The 18,432-nt window shown below is 33.2% G+C and overlaps 1 protein-coding gene across 1 annotated transcript; it reads left to right on the top strand.

Annotated features, from left to right (window-relative positions):
• Nucleotides 1–1,556: 1,556 nt before the first annotated feature.
• On the top strand, nucleotides 1,557–18,180 carry LOC109366362 (dynein heavy chain 8, axonemal-like). Its single transcript, XM_019613505.1, has 14 exons — nucleotides 1,557–1,672; nucleotides 2,380–2,521; nucleotides 3,631–3,740; nucleotides 5,368–5,474; nucleotides 5,888–5,990; nucleotides 7,669–7,825; nucleotides 9,081–9,274; nucleotides 10,720–10,846; nucleotides 11,360–11,595; nucleotides 12,976–13,080; nucleotides 14,289–14,402; nucleotides 14,917–14,979; nucleotides 16,498–16,598; nucleotides 18,009–18,180. Exons 1-14 carry the CDS (start codon nucleotides 1,655–1,657, stop codon nucleotides 18,178–18,180), a joined length of 1,749 nt encoding a protein of 582 aa, XP_019469050.1. The 5' UTR covers nucleotides 1,557–1,654.
• Nucleotides 18,181–18,432: the final 252 nt, after the last annotated feature.

Below are 18,432 nucleotides of genomic sequence, written 5' to 3'. Positions count from 1 at the left end.
TTTGGAAAATGATGAACTCAATGATTCTCTCCCACAATTACTCTCACATGCATGATCTTTGCTTCTGTTCTTTCAGTACAATGTATTTCCACCTGTTGTCTTCAAATTCTGACTGTTATGCTAATTTTAAAATACTTTTTTTTTTGAGCACTGCATGAGTGCAGTTGCAGAAAAGACACCTCTATGCAAAGGCTGACCAGTGGAGAAACAGTAGTGTTAACAGCATTCACAGTAGGCATGCTATGAAACTGTCTTGTGCAGTTCACAAGATATTGGAAGGAAGCATACTTTCCCTTTACATTTCTCTGTATGATGAATCTATGTTTTTTTTCCCTTAGTGACTGACAAACAATTTTTAATTTCTTCTAACATACTTGAAGACCTGTATTAATGCTTCTCCTACTTGGTGTTTAGATCATATTTCTGGCTTAGCTGGTGAACTGTATGACTATGATATCTCTTAGTAGTATCGCAAATTGTATTTTCTGTTATACAAGATTGCTAGTTTGGGAATGTTGTGTTCCTCTTTAAGTCTAGTACAGGTAACATAGTGGAAAAGACTTCTCTTTTATTATAGCAGAATAAAATAAATTTAAAGAAGTTACTCTGAAGTGCTGGGGCCATGTTTTGATAAGGTTATCTAGGCATAGGAGGTAGTTCTTTCTGGTGTTGCTCGTTCATCTCCTCTCCGAGACTTATCAGCTGAAAAAACTAGCAACAGAAAATCATTCAGAAATTAATGCTGTTGTGGTGTAGAAGTAATCTCAAGATGAATTTCAAAATATAATGCTAATGACCAGAAATCTGTGAATAAACAGATGAAAGCACCAGATTACTCTAAAGATTTCACTCTCTTCAGCATTTGTATGTCTCAGTTTTCCAACATGGAACATTCCCACCATTCCTAGACAGATGCATATAAATTACAAGATGTTGTTTTTAGTAAGCTGTCTATAACAAAACTGTGCAGAGTAATAATTTTTTTTAAAGTTGTTTTATCATACTGTACAAGACGTAAATATATACGCTTTTACCAATCCAGTTATTATTTCCAGTATTATATCCATTCTTTCATTGATCACATTTCAGTTTGTCTGGAGTAGAATGTGTTAAGGCTGAATATTTTTGTTGTCTTCTTGTCTCCCTGAAGTCCGCTTATAATTATAGAAGATAATTGACAGGTGTTTAAAAAAAAAAATTAAAAAAAATCATATATAAAAAAAAAAAGACTATATTTAGCCACTATAAGTATCCCTTAAACTACCATAACTTGGGGGGCATTGTTTTGCTTCCTTTTTTTAAATGTGTTTCTTTTGTCTTGAGAATTTCAAAGTTTGTGCTTTTACTTCCACTATTTTTTTGTGTTTTTTTCCTTCCTGTTATGATTCACTTTCTCAGCGATTTTCTTCAGCGATTTTTAAATGGTAGAGAGAGCAAATTTTATTCTCTCTGCAAAATATTGTGTTTCAGTATTATCTGTTAGAACTCCCTAAAGGAACAGATTATGTTTAACACATAGATATATGGTACTAATATGATCTTCTCCTTCTAGGTAAATGATATATGTGAAGTACGGATTGACTTAATATTAAAAGAAATATCAAATACTCTTTTAATTGTCTTACCAGTAGATGCTCCTATCAAAGTAGAGGATATGTTGTCTTCTAATGAGGTATATGGTGCTTTACATACATGAACAAGAATTCTTGATTCTGTTAGAAGCAGTGCCTTAATAAATTGATACTTAGGTATTGGAGGTACTTACACTGTACTATTGCATATATAATTTTATTGCACATATAATTTTATTTATTTAATTGCTTTATATAGGTTTTTTGTTTGTTTGTTTATGAAGATACTTGGACATATATATGGCATTTTTTAATTTTTCCTTTTTTTTCCAAACTGTTTTTTTTTAAGAAGGTTAAAAATACTTTCCAAAAAATATATTTGAGAATTTGAAAGTTTTCTTGACTTCAAATGAGACTTTTTAACTTAATGCAGACAAATAAACCCTTTTGACTAATCTTTATGATTTTATTTGAATTACACCAGATTCAGGTTTTGACCTTCCTTCAGTATTCAGTGAGTTCTTCTGGCCTTTAAAAATGCCATCGCATTTTAAATTTTGAAAAAAAAATCATTAAAATGTATTATAATTGAAAATTTTGCAAATACAATAAAGATTTTGGTTTAGTTTCTCAATTTTTTTTTTTCCCCCTCAAAATGTTGCTCTTTCATTGAAATGAATTCTTTCCTTGATGTAGTTTCTGTCTGAAGGTTGTAATATTCAGGAAATTATTTGGTTCTCCGTGAAAGGGAACAATGAAAATATTATTAGTGTTACTAAAATAATTCCTTTATATTTTTGCTTAACAGATTTATACTAAAGAATGTGCTGAATTATTGAACCACAAAAGTATGAATATTGAAGATGCTGTTCATGACTTAATCTCTGTTTTTGAAAATAATTATGAAATTAAGTATTCTAAGAAAGCCTCAAAAAAGCAGGCACCACCAGGTAGGTAATTATGATTGTTTAAATATATATTTTTTTCTTTAGATTTAACTAGTACATATCAGAATTGAACCGTTTTAGCTAATTTTCTTGAGTTTTCTTCTTCTGGCCATGGTTTCATCTGTCACCCTTCTGCATTCATTAATGACTCCTATGTTAAGTCACTACTGTATGAAATATACATATAATTCATTATTGATGGAGTTTCTGGAATTAAACTCTGTCCTGTTTAAATTTACCAAGATACTCTTTTAGTATTCTGCTGTTCTTGTAACTTTACAGTTCCCTTTCTCCTACTTGTTCTTTTTTTTTCTACATTTTGTTCAACTTTTTTCCAACTTCTTATTTTCTTTAAGTGAAATATAGTGTTCTCTTTTCAACTACATCAAATACTTTGTACTGTCTATCTCTTAGCAATTGTTCTGTCACAGAAAACATTCTATTATAATTATCACTGGAACCTATACAAAAACAAATTCTACTGGCTGGTCAATTTAATTAGTACAGTCAACTGACCATCAGTTGTTTGTACAGGGCTCACTGTTGATCAGTGTAACTGGACCCTACTGCTCTGGGGTGTGCTGCAAAGATTTTTAGAGGTCCTGCAGCATTGTATTTGTAGTTTTTTTTCAACAACAATATGTATTTTGAAGTTTAATCAGTAAGGGACCCCCTTTTTTTAGCCAGGATTTTTTCCTTCTGCGTTCAGTTTATTTCAGGTATAGAGGTATGGTCAGGGTTAGCACTCCAGAAAGTTAAAAATCACATAACAGGACAAAAAACCTGATGAAAAGAGACTCCTCTGTATGTTGTTAAATAGTTTATATTGATTTTTGGCCTCTTCAACTGGTATATTCATGTTCTTCTACCTGTCTTTACACACGCATTTGTACTGTATGATGTTTGTTAGCCTGAAGCTTGTAAGCTGACCTCTTAACCAGGTTCCTATAAAATTATATGAAAGACATCCAGTTAGCTGATCCAGTTACTACTAAAATTAATAGCAATATTGCTTTGATTTTAAAGAGGTGGGGGGACAGTTTGCATCAAAGTAGAACACATATTTCAGTTTTTAAAAAATGCATTTATATATATATATATTTATTTTACAGGAAAAGGAAAACGTATAATGTTTGAAGGTATTGAAGATGAAGATGGAGATACTGCAGCTCTTCATGGTGATGATAGGAAGGGCAAAGATAAAGAAGATGAGTTTAAAGAGGTATTTAGTGTTAAGAAGAGGTTTGTTTATTTTTAAGACTGATCAAATTAGTATAATTGAATATCTTGAGGATAAAATTGATATAAATAAGTCCTGAACTGATCCTACATGGACCTCTTGCAAGCTATAACTCTCCATGCACTGCTCCAACATGGATCTGTGCTGTGGGATGCATCCTTCAGGAGTGGAGTGCTCCATCACTGGTCCCCACAGGCACCAGCTTTGCAGTACTGTGGGCTCCTCCATGGGCCACACCTGGAGATCTGTTTTGCATGGTGCCCATTGGCTGCAAAGGGGCAGCTTGCTTACCATTGACCTCCCGTGGACTTCAGGGAACATCTGCTCTGTGCTTGGAGCACCTCCTGCCCTATTTTTGCACTGATCTTGGTGTCTGCAGGGCTGTTTCTCTCATATTCCTCACTCTTCTCTTCTAGCTTCTGTGTTGCACAGCAGTTTTTTCTCTTTCTTAAATCTGCTCTCCTTGAAGCACAATCAGTGTCACTCAGTGCCTCAACTCTGGCCAGCAGTGGGTCCTTTTTTGTAGGAGCTGGCTCTGATCTGACATGGGGCAGTGCTGGGCTCTACTCAAAGACTGTCTCTGTAGCGCATCCTCCCCACTACTGAAAGCTTGCCATGTAAGGCCAATAGAACATATTCCTATTTTATTTTTTTTCTTTTGTTTTCTTCTTAATCCAGTACAGTGAGGTTTTACCATTTTTGTCTCTTATTCAAGAAAGATAAATGTGAATACGCAGCATTGTTCAAAAATTTACAACTGGGGGGGAAGAGGGTTCTTTTTTGTTTTATGCTTATGTGAAGAGCTGAACACATGCTTTTCTGAATGCATATGTGACTTCAGCCAGCTCTCAGTCTTCCAAATAAGACAAATTGAGATTTCTCAGATGTTATATTATATGTAGGTTGCTTCAAAAGTAATACTTCCTGTTTTATGTCAGTGGAAACTACAACAGATAGAAAGAGCATAATAATGCTATTTGATAGAGCAATTTCTCAGCTACAAAAAACTGTTTTTTAACATAGTCAACACTATTAGCTATGTGTTTTCACCAGCAATGAAGAAGAACCTGCATGCCATGCTCATAAACATCTGTACCAGTGGTGGTGACCAGTGGTTGCTGTTGCCACTGCTGAAATGCACCTCCCAGTGCCTCACTGTGGTCATATCCACTGTTTGGTCTCCATAAACAATCTGCAAGCATCAATGAATATCAATGGGTGCCATTTCTTCCACATGGAGAAATTCAGTGACACACCTTTTTCTCATACACACTTCTATGTCAGATGCCATTGTGTCAGAATGTCCCTCTGCTGCCATGGTTCAACCTCTACTGCCATACCATCAACATTAGCCTCTAACTTTGTGGCCCAACATGATAAAAAAGGAGGCATTAGTGTTGGAGCCACCCTTGTATATGTGTACTTTTTTTCATACAGTTTTTACTTACTTATTTCACTCACAAGGTGTTTTCCCACCTAACATCTCCACTTGTGTTTCTCATAAATTTCCTTAGACTAGGACTATTACATTTGACCAATATATTTTGAAATAATATTCAGCTTCTTGTCTGAGTACAATACTAAATTATGTATATTTTTCTCATTGCAGAAATGTAAAGAGATGGTTGCCTATTTCAGTCATCAGCTGCTGGATAGTCTTCAGAAAGCTACTCGACTATCTTTGGATAGTCTTAAAAAACGAATATATGTTTCAAAGTGAGTTGCAAATGCAAGATTTCTTCCGTAGCAGTACCAAAATAAAATTATTTTTATGTAACTCTTAGTGTTGCACGAAATGGTCAGTGAAACCTTTTTATGCCCTACTCAAAACACTGGGAAATCACTGTCATTCTTAATTTAAGAGATTGAAATCCAGAATCGGAAAATATTCTGGTTAAAAAGTTCAGAAAACAGTGTTTATATCTAAAATAACCCTTGTCAGAATGATGGACTTGTGGCTATTTTCTTTATCCTTAAAACATAAAACTTGTCAAATAGCTAATACCCTAATAATGTAAAAACTCTCCATGAAGGTTTCTACTGTACTGGTAGCTCAGCTGACATTTCTAAGATAATTTGACTGTGTTTCATACTGAAGTATGTATGACATGTTTCAAAATTATTTTCAGCAAAACGACGTTTAGAAGACCAACATTTTCTACTCACCCAAGCAAATCTGAAGAGAATGTTTCTTTTCTAAAAGCAGAAGTGCACCTTGCTATACCCAATGCGGTAAGATATGTGTCTCATAGGTAGGGTAAAATACACTATGTGTCTGCATTTGTTCCAGCACAGGATGTGTGTCCACTTTTACTGAACCAGCACCAATTCAGAAACAGAACCTTATTTTAACAAATAGGATTTTGCATGTTCCTTGTTCTAATGCAGCAACTGCTCAGTCTGTTAAATTGATTTGTAAAACATTACAGTCTCTTTTTAGCAGTTCATATACAAGTTCTGAGTACTCCTGTGGGATAGTTTAATCATTTCAGAATAATGGCTTACACTTGAAGAAACTATAAGGTAATTTTCTAAGGACTACATTTAGGACTGAGTGTACCCCATGATTGGTGTTTGTTCCGAAGTTTAAAAAAAAAAGTTGGTTTTCTGTTCTTTCCTGGCTCACTCTCAGGTAGATTCTTCCTCCTATTCAGCATTCTGGAGGACCTGATAAGTACCTTTTCTCAAGCTTATCCTACATATAATTATTTTCAGAGAAGAGCAGAATAAAGCTACAATTAACATTATTCTGACAGTGCAGTTGAGAAAGCTCTGTGTTTGGGACTTCCTGGCTGTTCATGTAATATTGAATAAAAAAGGCTAGTGGCTGACTTTTGGCTTCAAAGCCAGCTGACCTGAAATGGCTTCTATTTACAGTTGTTGCAAATGCTTTTACTTCTAAATCTAGGAGATTATATTTAAACTGTGTCTTAGAAACAGCAGCTACCACATAATTTATTCTCCAAACTGTAACTGGTTATTTATTTTGTGTTTGGTATTTTTTTGAGAGGGAGTGCTATTTTACATCACCTCAAACTATGCCAGGGAGCATACTATTATTTTTACAGTGTGGAGGATGGCAGACTAGAGCTGGTGTTTTGAGTCTGTTCTGTTTGCTAGTTGCTCTGGATCAAGAATTCTTGTTTTACTCTGGTCACTGAATAAGATCTATAGCTGTTTGGCTTTGGGAATTCTGGATACAAAATCCATTGTGAAAATATAAGTTGAGATTAGGGCTAATGCATGGAGTTCCATTCATTTTGTAATTACTGTGCTTTTTATAGTTTTTGAAGCAATACTGCTCTTGGGAGAAAAAAAATAGATCAGTACTTATTCAAGTAGAACCTTTGTCACTGTGATATAGGTGATTGTTGTCTTCCTTAAGTTGCATGGCATGAAAACATATATATGAAAGTACTTAGAAGGAGAGGTTATATAGTTTTAAATATTCTTTAAGATGAGCATCCATATGCACATTTATGATCAACCCTCTCACAATTCTCTCTCACAGAATTTAGGATCTAGAGGTAAAGAGAAACAGAGAGGAAGATCTTGGTCTGATGTTTCTAATGCTTTATAATTCTAGGTTGCAGGGGAAAAAAAAACCTTGTAACACATTGCAGATTATAAAAATGTTTTAGGAATTGTAAAAACAAATAAAAAGAAAAGCTACTAATACTTGGATGACAGTTTGTCTGCAGTGTAACTCTACAAATAGGTGGCAGATCAGTACAGTGTGTTTCTTTTCTTTAGAGGCAATTCTGAGGCAGACGTACTCTAAGAATTACATTTTCTGGATCCTCTTCTGGGGCATGTTCCACAATTCACTGTGGAAGAAGTAAAGCTGAGATCTTAGAGGATGACAGTCGGTTGCATTTTTTTCCAACAGTGTTCCAACTGTTTTGAATAGGTTATGGTTCCCAGTTTAGATGATATGCAGCAAGCCATCAATCGTATGATTCAACTGATTCTGGATGTAAGTCGTGGAGTTGCTCAGTGGGGACAGAAGCATTTGCTAAAATCTAGTTTAAAAACAGGAGTAGGAAAATCAGCCAAAAAGGAGGAAAGTAAGTTGATTTATTTTGATTTTTTTAATTAATTCAAATTCGAATTCTAATGAAAATGCCATATTCTGGTTATGATTCCTTTGGAAAATTGTTAACAAAGAGGAAAATTTTTCTTTCTGATGGTCCAGTATTGGGACTTTGTAATCGATGGAAAAACAGAAGTGGCAGAAGACAGTCCTCATATATAGCTGTTTTCTCTGCTTTGTCAAAATACAACATTAGCAAGTAACCATTTTCATCACCATCAAACCATTCATCAACAATGGTCAGGGAGGAAGGGATGCAAGAATGATAGATTACATTATTGTTTGGTCAAGGAGATGTATGGATTTTTTTGGTGTGGATGAGTCAATCTGAGACATTGTTTCTGGTGCCCAGATCCCTTTGATGGTCTTCATGCTAAAATAAAATATTCTGGTTAAACAGTGTGAGCGTCAGAAAGAGTGAGTTTTCCTCCAACATTCTGCTAAATCTGCCTCAAAATGCTCAGGCACTTATCATGACAGAAAGGGTAAATTAGATCTCACAACTGCCAATGTCTAGAATGATTCTGATTGTATCAAAAGTTCATTGAATATTTAGGGACACGATAGATTGCATTTTATTTTCCTTCTATGTGAGTTTACTTTTAAATCTCAAAGGAGACAGAGCTCCTGTTTCAGCATGGACAGTGTAACTGGAGCAGCAGCTATCAGTGTTTAACCTGTCAGTTAAGACTGAAAAGACTTAGATACCAACAGTTAGATAAGTGCAGACTCAAAACACAAACTTTATTTTTGCACTTATAAAGGCTGTAAACTGGCAAAGTTTTATGTTTGTGTTTGTTTCTTATTTGTTTTTTTTTTTTAATCTCTAGAGACTAACAAAAAACTATTTATTGAGATATCTTTACAATTTTAGAAATTTACAGTATTTTAAGGGGTTTAAATAATTTAAAACATTATATGAATTTAAAAGGAAAAAGCATGTAATATTTACTGGACCTTGTCATGTTCTAGTTGCAATTAAACTAGACAAAGTAAAATTATAGTTGTGAGTATAGAAGACTCTTTTCTTTCTGTTTGGAAACATTAACTCCAGGCTGAATATGGCCTAACTCTATAGAGCCCAACCTGAACTTGCACTTGACCTGGTACCTATATATTAAGCAGTTACATAGAGAAGGTTGTTCAGCCTTACTGAACAGTATAGTTGCTGTTTAGAGGAAAACTATCACTAACTGGACTTTTAACAACTTTTACATTTTATTTTGCAGAAAGAGCTGAAGATGGGATGAAAAGAAAACTTCGAAATTTTTACTCAGGTGTTGCTGAAAGTGAAGATGTTTCTAAATTAGTTGTGCTCCTCTCTTCTTCTATGAATTCTATAAGAGAAATAGCTAGTGAAGCTCTGCAGGATTTTCAGAAATATAAAGTGCTTTGGACAGAAGATAGAGATGCTAAAATTCAGGTGAGTTTAATGTTAATCTCCTGCAGGACTGTTCATCAATAATCTTTTCATAATTTAAAATTAGAAAACATTAAGAAAAAAAATATGAAGGACAAGAGAATAGAAAAGAAAGCTAACAGCTCAAATTTTAATTTTTGATTTCAATAGTGGTAGGAGTGATAGTATATTTCCTAAGCAGAATGGATTGCACACTATCTACTTTTAGCTTGAGAGCAGGGTTTTTCTGTTTCTATGCCTTTATAGGTGCTGATAAAGTGGTCTTAATTTTTTTAATTTGTTAACTTTTTCTTTGTATGTCTCTGGATTTAGGACCATAAGAAAACTCTAGTCTTGCACGATACATACAACAATTCATAGAACTTGTTACAGCTTCAGTACAGATTACTTGTTCATTTTTCTGTATGGAAAATATTTAAGGCTCTTATTTTGAGCTGAATTGTTTCCAGTAATTATAAGATTTTGGGAATTCCACTTCAGAATATTCACATTACAACACATCTACAACAGCATTTTAATTAAAATTCAATAGAAGAAAATTGTCTGCCACATCTACTTTATTTAACCTCATTTTAATTCAGTTTTCTATTTAATAGAGAGATACTGTATATTGCATTGTTTGTAGATAGATCAGCAAGTATTACATCACCTTGTTTACTGATTGAGTACTGGTCTCTTGGCTGGCACACTGTGGCTTGTGCTAAGAAATATGCATTATATGCAGGCACAATAATTGTACTGTTAGTGTAATTGCATTTTAAGTGTAGCCAAATAAATATTGTAACTTTGACCTACATAATGCTAAAGAAAAGAATATTGTTACAAAAGAAGCCTCAATAATTGGGCATTTACTGTTTGTGCACACGTCCCTCCTTTCTTCATCCTGTGTGGGTATTCTCAGACAAAAGAAGTATGAAACATCTTTCAGCATTTATTGCTTACCCATGAAATATAGACATATTGGATACAGCTTTTGAGTAACATTTTCAAAATGCAGCTTTTCAGAATGACATAACCTTTGTACTCTTGACTTCCTCTGCTCATGGAGTTGCTTACAAAATTTGTTTTACTGTGGTTGTTTTACATTATACTGGTGGTGTAACTTTTATGTATGTGCAGGCATGTGTTCTTTTTTAATCTCTGTTAAGATCACCTGTTTTCACAAATAGGCAACCAATATGTTTTGGATGTCTGTTTCTCTGTTAGATTTGATTGGAATATGTCAATAAGATTGAGAATTATTGACAGATTATTGAATATATTTTCATGCCTAACCATGTGCAAATTAGTAATTTAGTAAGTGAATGGAAGGCTAAATTCAAGTACAGTATTAATATAAATTTTCAATAATTCCTGGATAAGCATTGCCACTTGCTTTACCAAAAAGGTGAAAAACGGAATTTCTTGACTCACTTACTCGCTTTTTTTTTTTTTTTACCTTCACATAGCAATTTTTGGCTAGTTGTCCATCTCTGACTGAAATTAGGGAAGAAATACTTCATTATGCTATGCTTGAGCAAGAGATGGAAGATTTGAAACCCACTCTTCTTCTTGGTCCAATTGAATTGCACACAAGTATGATATTTTCTTTTCTTTGTACATAATAAGGTAATAAAAAAAATAGTCATGTTACTTGGTTTATTCTTCAAAATAAAATATTTACAGATATGAAAAAAAGGAGTTTTATTTTCATATTACTGCAAGATGCCTTGCAGTTTTACTTGTGAAGTATTCCAAATCCCAGTACTGAAATCCCAAGATACCATTTAGAATACAGATAAAAGCCATTTAAATATCACTAATCTTCATATGCTTGTTTAATATATATTAATTAAATATAATCACTAAGGATTTAAATTTGTAAGCAGACATTTTTCTTTTTCATTCATCTTTGTATGTTCTATTACATAAGCTTGCCTTTGTGTTTTATGGATATACCATACAAAAACAGAAATGTATTTCAGTATACTAGAAACTGTTAAAATACAGTAATTGGATTGCACTTCTGCTGACATTCTTCCTAATTGTGCTACAGAACTATATGTATTGTGTGAATTTTTTGTTTGTTTGCTTTTGTTTCTAAATCAGGACCATTGAAAACAGCTTTATCTGTTGAAGCCAAAGCCTGGAAGTTACTCCTTTGTCGTTATTTAAATGAGGAATATAAAAAGAAAATGACAGACATGACATCATTCATAACCACATATTTAAAGAAATTGTCTCGACCTCTGAATGACCTAGATGATGTCAGGCTTGCAATGGAAGCTTTATCTATCATACGTGATAATAAAATAGAAATGGATATGACTCTGGGACCTATTGAAGTAAGATGACTTTTAATTTTTTGTTTTTATTAATATAGTAGGAGTCATGAAATAAACAGAACAAAACAAGCTTGCTGTCATGAAGGATTTGGGCAGAAGATAAAAAACAAAATAATATTTATTGCTGTTTTTATTAAAAACTATGAATCAATATAATATACATTGCTTGATCCAGTATAAATACAGAACAAAAAACAAGATTCTCTATTAAACTCAATTTAAATACAATATAAGAAGAAATATATGCAGAAATAAGCAGATGAAAACATGAGAGAAGATAACAATAATCTCCCTTTTTCTGTATGCCTTCATTAGATTTAATCCTCTTCCTGATTCTTCTATATCTCTAAGCAAAGATTTTGATCATATAACCCTTCAAATGTAACCAGAATACATTTATGAAGTCACACATCACTGTATGCTGTCAGAAAGTGGCAGCATTCTTCAGGTTTTCCTGATATCACTCAATAAAAGAAGCTCATTAAGCTTTATATATACTTGGAGGGTTTTTTTGTCATACTCAGGAGCAATCAATTTAATGTTACATGTTTATTGTACATTTTTATCTAACTTTTGCAGAAGAAATTGTACTGTTGAATACCAACATTTTCTTTGTGAAAGTCATCTATTTACATGATACCAGAAAGGACTTTTAGTGGATTGTTGTCATTTTTGATAGCTTTATGTTAAGAAAGTGTGTTCTGAATATTCTTTCGTAGACTGAGTGTCTGCAGGCTACTTTTCAGGCTAAAGATACAGACATGATCATCAAATGTATCGGTATTAAATAAAATAAACAAGAGAAAATGAGTTCAGCACTATTTAAGAAAACTATATAAGAAAATTCTCTTATTTTTTAATAATTTGTGCCCTGTTTGTAGAAAGAGAGTAATAGAAGAGGGTATTCAGACTACGTGAATGCAAATAAGTTGCAAAAGAGAAATAAAGATAGGTTCATTATTTAATGATACATACACAAGCATTTGATAGTTTGAAAAACATACAGTAATAAAGATTTTATAAATGGCAAAATATTTCATAACTAACTAACTATTTTAGTGTGGATAGTTATTCAGTGTTCAGAAAAAAATCATTAAAATCTAAATTGAGGTATTAGAATACAGAAAGCATTGAGATAATAAATCCTCCTATATAACATTCAATTTCTTTTGTGTATTTTTCTAATATTTCACACTTACAAGTTTTTTTTTCAAAGAAATATATTCTTTTTACTGTTTTGACCTCATTCTTATTCATTCTCTAACCTTATTTTAAAAGAAAAAAATCAATATTTTATGCTTAAATTATATGAGATTTTATTTGAGATATACGTAACATATGGGAATTGTTTTTCTGTTTGTTTGTTTTTTTTAAATCTAGGAAGCCTATGCCATTTTAAACACATTTGAAATTGAGGTTACAAAAGAGGAAGCAGAAGGAGTTGATACACTCAGATATTCTTTTAATAAATTACAAGCTAAAGCTGTAAGTGTATAAAAGTATGTTTCTATGTTTTTCAGAGTATAAAAGGTGGTGTAGGACCAATTGTAACTCCATCCTATTTTCTCACTCCTTGTCTCAGTTGCACACTAGTGTCTATCTATACCATTGAATATGATGTTCATTTTCTAATTTTATTTTATAAAGCAGTTCTTTACTATTTAAATATTATTACAGCTGATAGGTAGAGGTTTAAAAGCTGCAAGAAAATAAGGAATTTTCCTCATTTGTTCCACTGTTTTAATTCCTGTTTTTGCTTCATTCTTAGATGTGATCAGGAAGATTACTCCTTAAATGATGATTTCACACTTACCTTTATTGTTTAGGACAGACTTTATATTCATCAAAGCTCAATGTGTATTGGATGTTGTCCTGAAGTGTAAATTTTTTACATGGAAATATATAATATTTTATTGCAATAAACATCTTGTCACACATATTAATAATTCTAGAAAGGACTCAAAAGGTCAAGTGGTATTTTTTTTCATTTCCATTTCATGAAGTTCTTGATTATTTCTCTCAAGCTTTTGAATAAATAATCAAAAATGTTTTGCATTGGAAAGGACTTTAAAGATCCTCTATTTGCAACTCCCTTCCTGTCTGCAGGAACACTTTCCACTAGACTAGATTGCTCAAAACCCCATCCAACTTCAACAACATTTCCAGGAATGGGGCATCCATAACTTCTCTAGACAACTTATTCTAGTGCCTCACCACTGTCTGAGTAAAAAATTTCTTCATAGTATCTAATCTAAAACTAGCCTCTTGTCCTATGATTACACTCTCTGATGAAGAGTCCCTCTCCATCTTTCTTGTAGGCCTCCTTTAGGTATTGGAAGTTGTTAAAGAAAATGCTGAACCATCACTGAAGAAGAGGAATGTAATATTTTGGATTTAGAGGGTTTTTTGGAAGGAAGGAAGGAAGTACCCTTTTGTTCCCTTCTCACCTTTCTTCATAATGAAATATGTTTATTTATAGGTGAAGGGAGAATTTATTTTATTTTTTTCCACTTTTTATCTAAAAAATAGATCGTGTAGCACTGTAAAGAAAAGTAATACCTGTTTAGCTTCAAATCATTCATTTCAGTAATTTAGAAGTTTAATAATTTTGTTTATATGTAGCTCCGGATACCTGCTCCTTTTTTCCTTTTTTCTTTTTTAATAACTTTCATTATTAACCTTCTGTCTGTCAGATCAGAATTCAAGATGAATTGACTCGAGTTCAGCCAAAATTTAAAAGCAATTTACTGGAATCAGTTGCAGTTTTTCAGGAGGATGTATCAAACTTTGAAACATCGTATGAAACGGTAACTAACTTGAACTTTTTGGTACAGTTTATACTTAGTTTTTCAGTATTTTTTATTTGCATCATGTAGATGTCGGAGTACTATTCTGTTGAGCTACTGAATGTATAGTTGAGTTACTAATGTATTGATTCCTAAAAAGGCATTGTTATATGTCAGCATTTTTAGTCTACAGCTCTACAGGTGAAAACAATCCTGGTGGGGATTCTTTCCATGAGATATATATTTAGAAATGCGTTTAGAAATTATGATATCTTTTATTGTACCACAATATGATGTTGTTGATGTATACCACAAGAAGGTGTTGTTGGGCCACTCACTGATTTTGTTTAATTTTAACAAAAATGAGAATATGTGAGTCTAGTACTATTCAATTCAATTAAGCCAATGAGTGAATATTATCTTTTATTAGATTTACCATTATAAGTATTACATCACCAACAGACATAAGTTGATTGGAACCTCACTGTCACTTCGGGAATTAAAATTCAGTTTCTGTTTACTGTTTGTTTAAAAGGAAGGCCCTATGGTTCCAAATATTCCACCTCAGGAAGCTAGTAATAGGCTACAGATCTTTCAGGTAAGCAAATGAACAATTAATTTTTGAAAGAATTAAAATTAGATCCAGTGTTGCTTTTCAAAGTAAGTTTAGGAAGATAAATTAACAAAAGATTGCAGTCTTCACTAATATTCTATGTAGAATTCTGTTAACTATAATTTTATCAGGCACTGTGTTCCTTAATGTGGAGGAATTGGTTGATGTGTAGACTTGCTTCATGTTTCATGGGCAGAAATTATCTGCTTGAAACAGTATTCAAAACAACAATAACAGAAAAAACAACAGAAAAACAAGTATCATGGCTTGAAAATGGCTGAGAAGGCAAGTTACATATCAGCCACATGAGTGTATTTTCCTCCTCCTGTAAACATCACATCTTCCATTACATATTTGCCTTTCAGCTTGATTTTTGTTTGTTATGGGCCTTAGATCATGGATCTCCAGTTGACTTTATTCAATTTTTAATACTTTTCTTTGCAAATAGTAATAAATTGCTAATTTTTTTTCTGTAGGACTTTTCTCAGTCACTTACATATTGTATGTGATTCTGTAAGAATGAACTCAACGTTCTTGAAAAGCACTGACAAAGTAGAAAAATGTACTTAAATCCCAACATGTCTCTAATATAAACAGAAAATGGAGAGACTTCAAATTAATTTGCTTTTCAGATACATTGTTTTTAGATACATTTCTTTTGCTAAAAGAATGCCTTGTACTACTTATTATTAAAATCATTCTTCTTTCCACTTTCCTATGTTTATCCAGTGCTTTAAAAAGCAGATACACTTTTCCTGAAAATAATTGTGTTGGCATTCTCCAATGTTTTTATCCATACTGAACAATTTACCAGCTAATACAATTATTTTCTTTTCTGTCTGGAGGATGAGGAATTAATTTCCCATCCAATTTTTGTAAAATATTTCTTCAAATTATTGCTTCTCATATACAAGCATTCCATGCTTGCACAAATCTAGACCAGGGGAGATGACCTCTGTCTCTGTAGTGTTGCCACTACTGTAGGGTACCACCTGCTGTCTTGTGGTCACATCCACTGTTTGGTCTCCATAAACAATCAGCAAGCATCAGTGAATGTCAGTGGGTGCCATTTTTTCCATTCAGGAGGAGGAACTCAGCCACACACCTTTTCTTCATATGCACTTCCATGTCAGATGGCAGCAGAGAGGCATTCTGACACAATGGCATTTGTCAGATGGCAACAAATTGGTGGAATGGTTCAACCTCTACTGCCAGGTCACCAAGATCTGCCTCTGACTTTGTGGCCCAGCATGACAAAATAGGAGGCATTACTTTCAGAGCCGTTCTCATATATTTTCAGTAACTGAATTCAATATAGATTTGAGTATTACTTTACATGAGAATTGTTTAAAAATTTTATACAAAAATTATTTTTCAGACATTTAAATATGCTTTTAATAGAAGTTTTTAAAGACAAGTTTAGAACTTCAGTGATTTCTTAGTAGATAATTTAAAATGTAAAGTATTTTTTTATTTTGTCTGTATGAATCCTAATTTATTCAGAGTAATTTTGATGAGCTTTGGAGAAAGTTTATCACATACTCTTCTGGAGAACAGTTGTTTGGATTGCCTGTCACAGACTATGAAGTTTTGCATAAAGTCAGGTAACTATTGAAATACAGCTGTCTTAGGTGCTTATTAGGTATTTTAAAAAGGCAGAGGGTACATAAAGGAGGGAAATGTTGAAATGTGGAATGTTTCCACTACTTTAATTTCAGAAAATATCAACAAAAATTTTAGAATTCTAAAGAATTTCCTAATAAAAGTTAATTTTATTTATATATTATGGTGGCAGAACCACACCAGATTATTTTAATACAGGTATCACACTATATAAAGAAGTAGAATGCCATGTCCTAAAAATATACCCACGTATACATACAAGTATAGTATTCTATTATAGTGATGAGATAAAATAGTAACAAGAAGAAAGAGACAAGGAAAAGCCAGCGTGTAATCATATATGACTTTATATCATTAGAGGTTTATGAAGTCTAAATTTTTTTTTGAGCAGCTGTACTAATGAGAATCAAATTCTAAGGGTTCCGCACCAGCCATTTTAGTGATTGATAATGATTCAAACAAATGAGGATCTGACCCTTTCTGGCTGTTTTTTCATTAGCATTTTGGTTCAGATTCAGAGTTCTGAAGTAAGTTGAGTAATTGTCACCACTTGCCATGGCACACTCTGCTTTGTCCAACAGTGCCAGCTCAAGGTGGGTAGAATCATAAAATATCCATAGTTGAAAGCAACCCAGGAGGATCAGAGTCCATCTCCAGACTCTGCACAGAGAACCATGAAGGTTAAACCGTATGACTAAGAGCATTGTCCATATGTCTGTTAAATACCAACAAGCTTTAGAACATTGATCCTTTCCTGGGGAGCTTGTTCCAGTTCTTGGCCACTCTCTCAGTAAAGAATGTTTTCCTTATATTCAACCTGAACTTGCCCTGACTCAGGTTTAAGCTGTTCCCTTATGTCCTATCACCAGTCACTAGAGAAAAAGAGATTAGTGCCTTGCTCTATGCACCTTATCTTGAGGAAGTTGCAGACAGCAATGACATCACTCCTCTGCAAGTATCTTCAGCCACTCCTCATAGGTCATGCCCTTTTTTACTTTCTTCATCATTGTTGACCTCCTTTGGAGACATTCTATTAGTTTTATGTTCTTATATTTATATCCCAGAACTGCATACAGTACTTGAGGTGAGGCTGTTGATGCTGATGTTCACTTCTTTTGGGTGAACTGGAGTTTTTTTGAACTAATCCAAAGCAAAACCTCCCCTATATAAGTTTGGTGTGAAAAATAGGTATTCAGTATAGTCTACTTTTTGTGCATGTGGCTTTTATTAACGAACTGTTATTTTCTGGATTAAAAAAATGTAATCTAATCGATCTATCTCAAATTTTGGTAGTAATAGTAGAGATACTATGTAGAGATACTGTGTATTTAACTACTGATAAATATCCAAATCACTGATTTAATTTTTTAATATGATGGTTTTTCTTCCAGAAAGGAGTTAGCCTTTCTTCAGAAACTGTATGGATTGTATGATACTGTAATAAACAGCATAAATGGTTATTATGAGATACTTTGGACAGATGTAGATATTGAAAAAATTAATGCTGAGCTTCTGGATTTTCAGAACAGGTGTGATCATAGCATGAACTGTAACTTAAGTTAAATGCATTAATATTCAGGTGGCTTCAGAAAAGTTCTTTGCTATATTTACATATAAAACTTACACAAATAAGGTTTATCTTAAGGTGATCAGGCTTGCCAAGGAGAGCAGGATAGTGCTGTAGTTTCATTTAACCAGCCTTTTACCTGTGGTTTTGATAACAGATGTTGTGGTTTAACCCATCAGGCAGCTAAGTATCACAGCCATTCACTCACCCCGTAGTGGGATTAGGGAAAGAATTGGAGGGGGGGAAAA

This window comes from Meleagris gallopavo, chromosome 2 (genome assembly GCF_000146605.3).
Source record: "Meleagris gallopavo isolate NT-WF06-2002-E0010 breed Aviagen turkey brand Nicholas breeding stock chromosome 2, Turkey_5.1, whole genome shotgun sequence".
NCBI classification, from domain to species: domain Eukaryota; kingdom Metazoa; phylum Chordata; class Aves; order Galliformes; family Phasianidae; genus Meleagris; species Meleagris gallopavo.
This window is presented reverse-complemented; position numbering and strand designations above follow the sequence as displayed.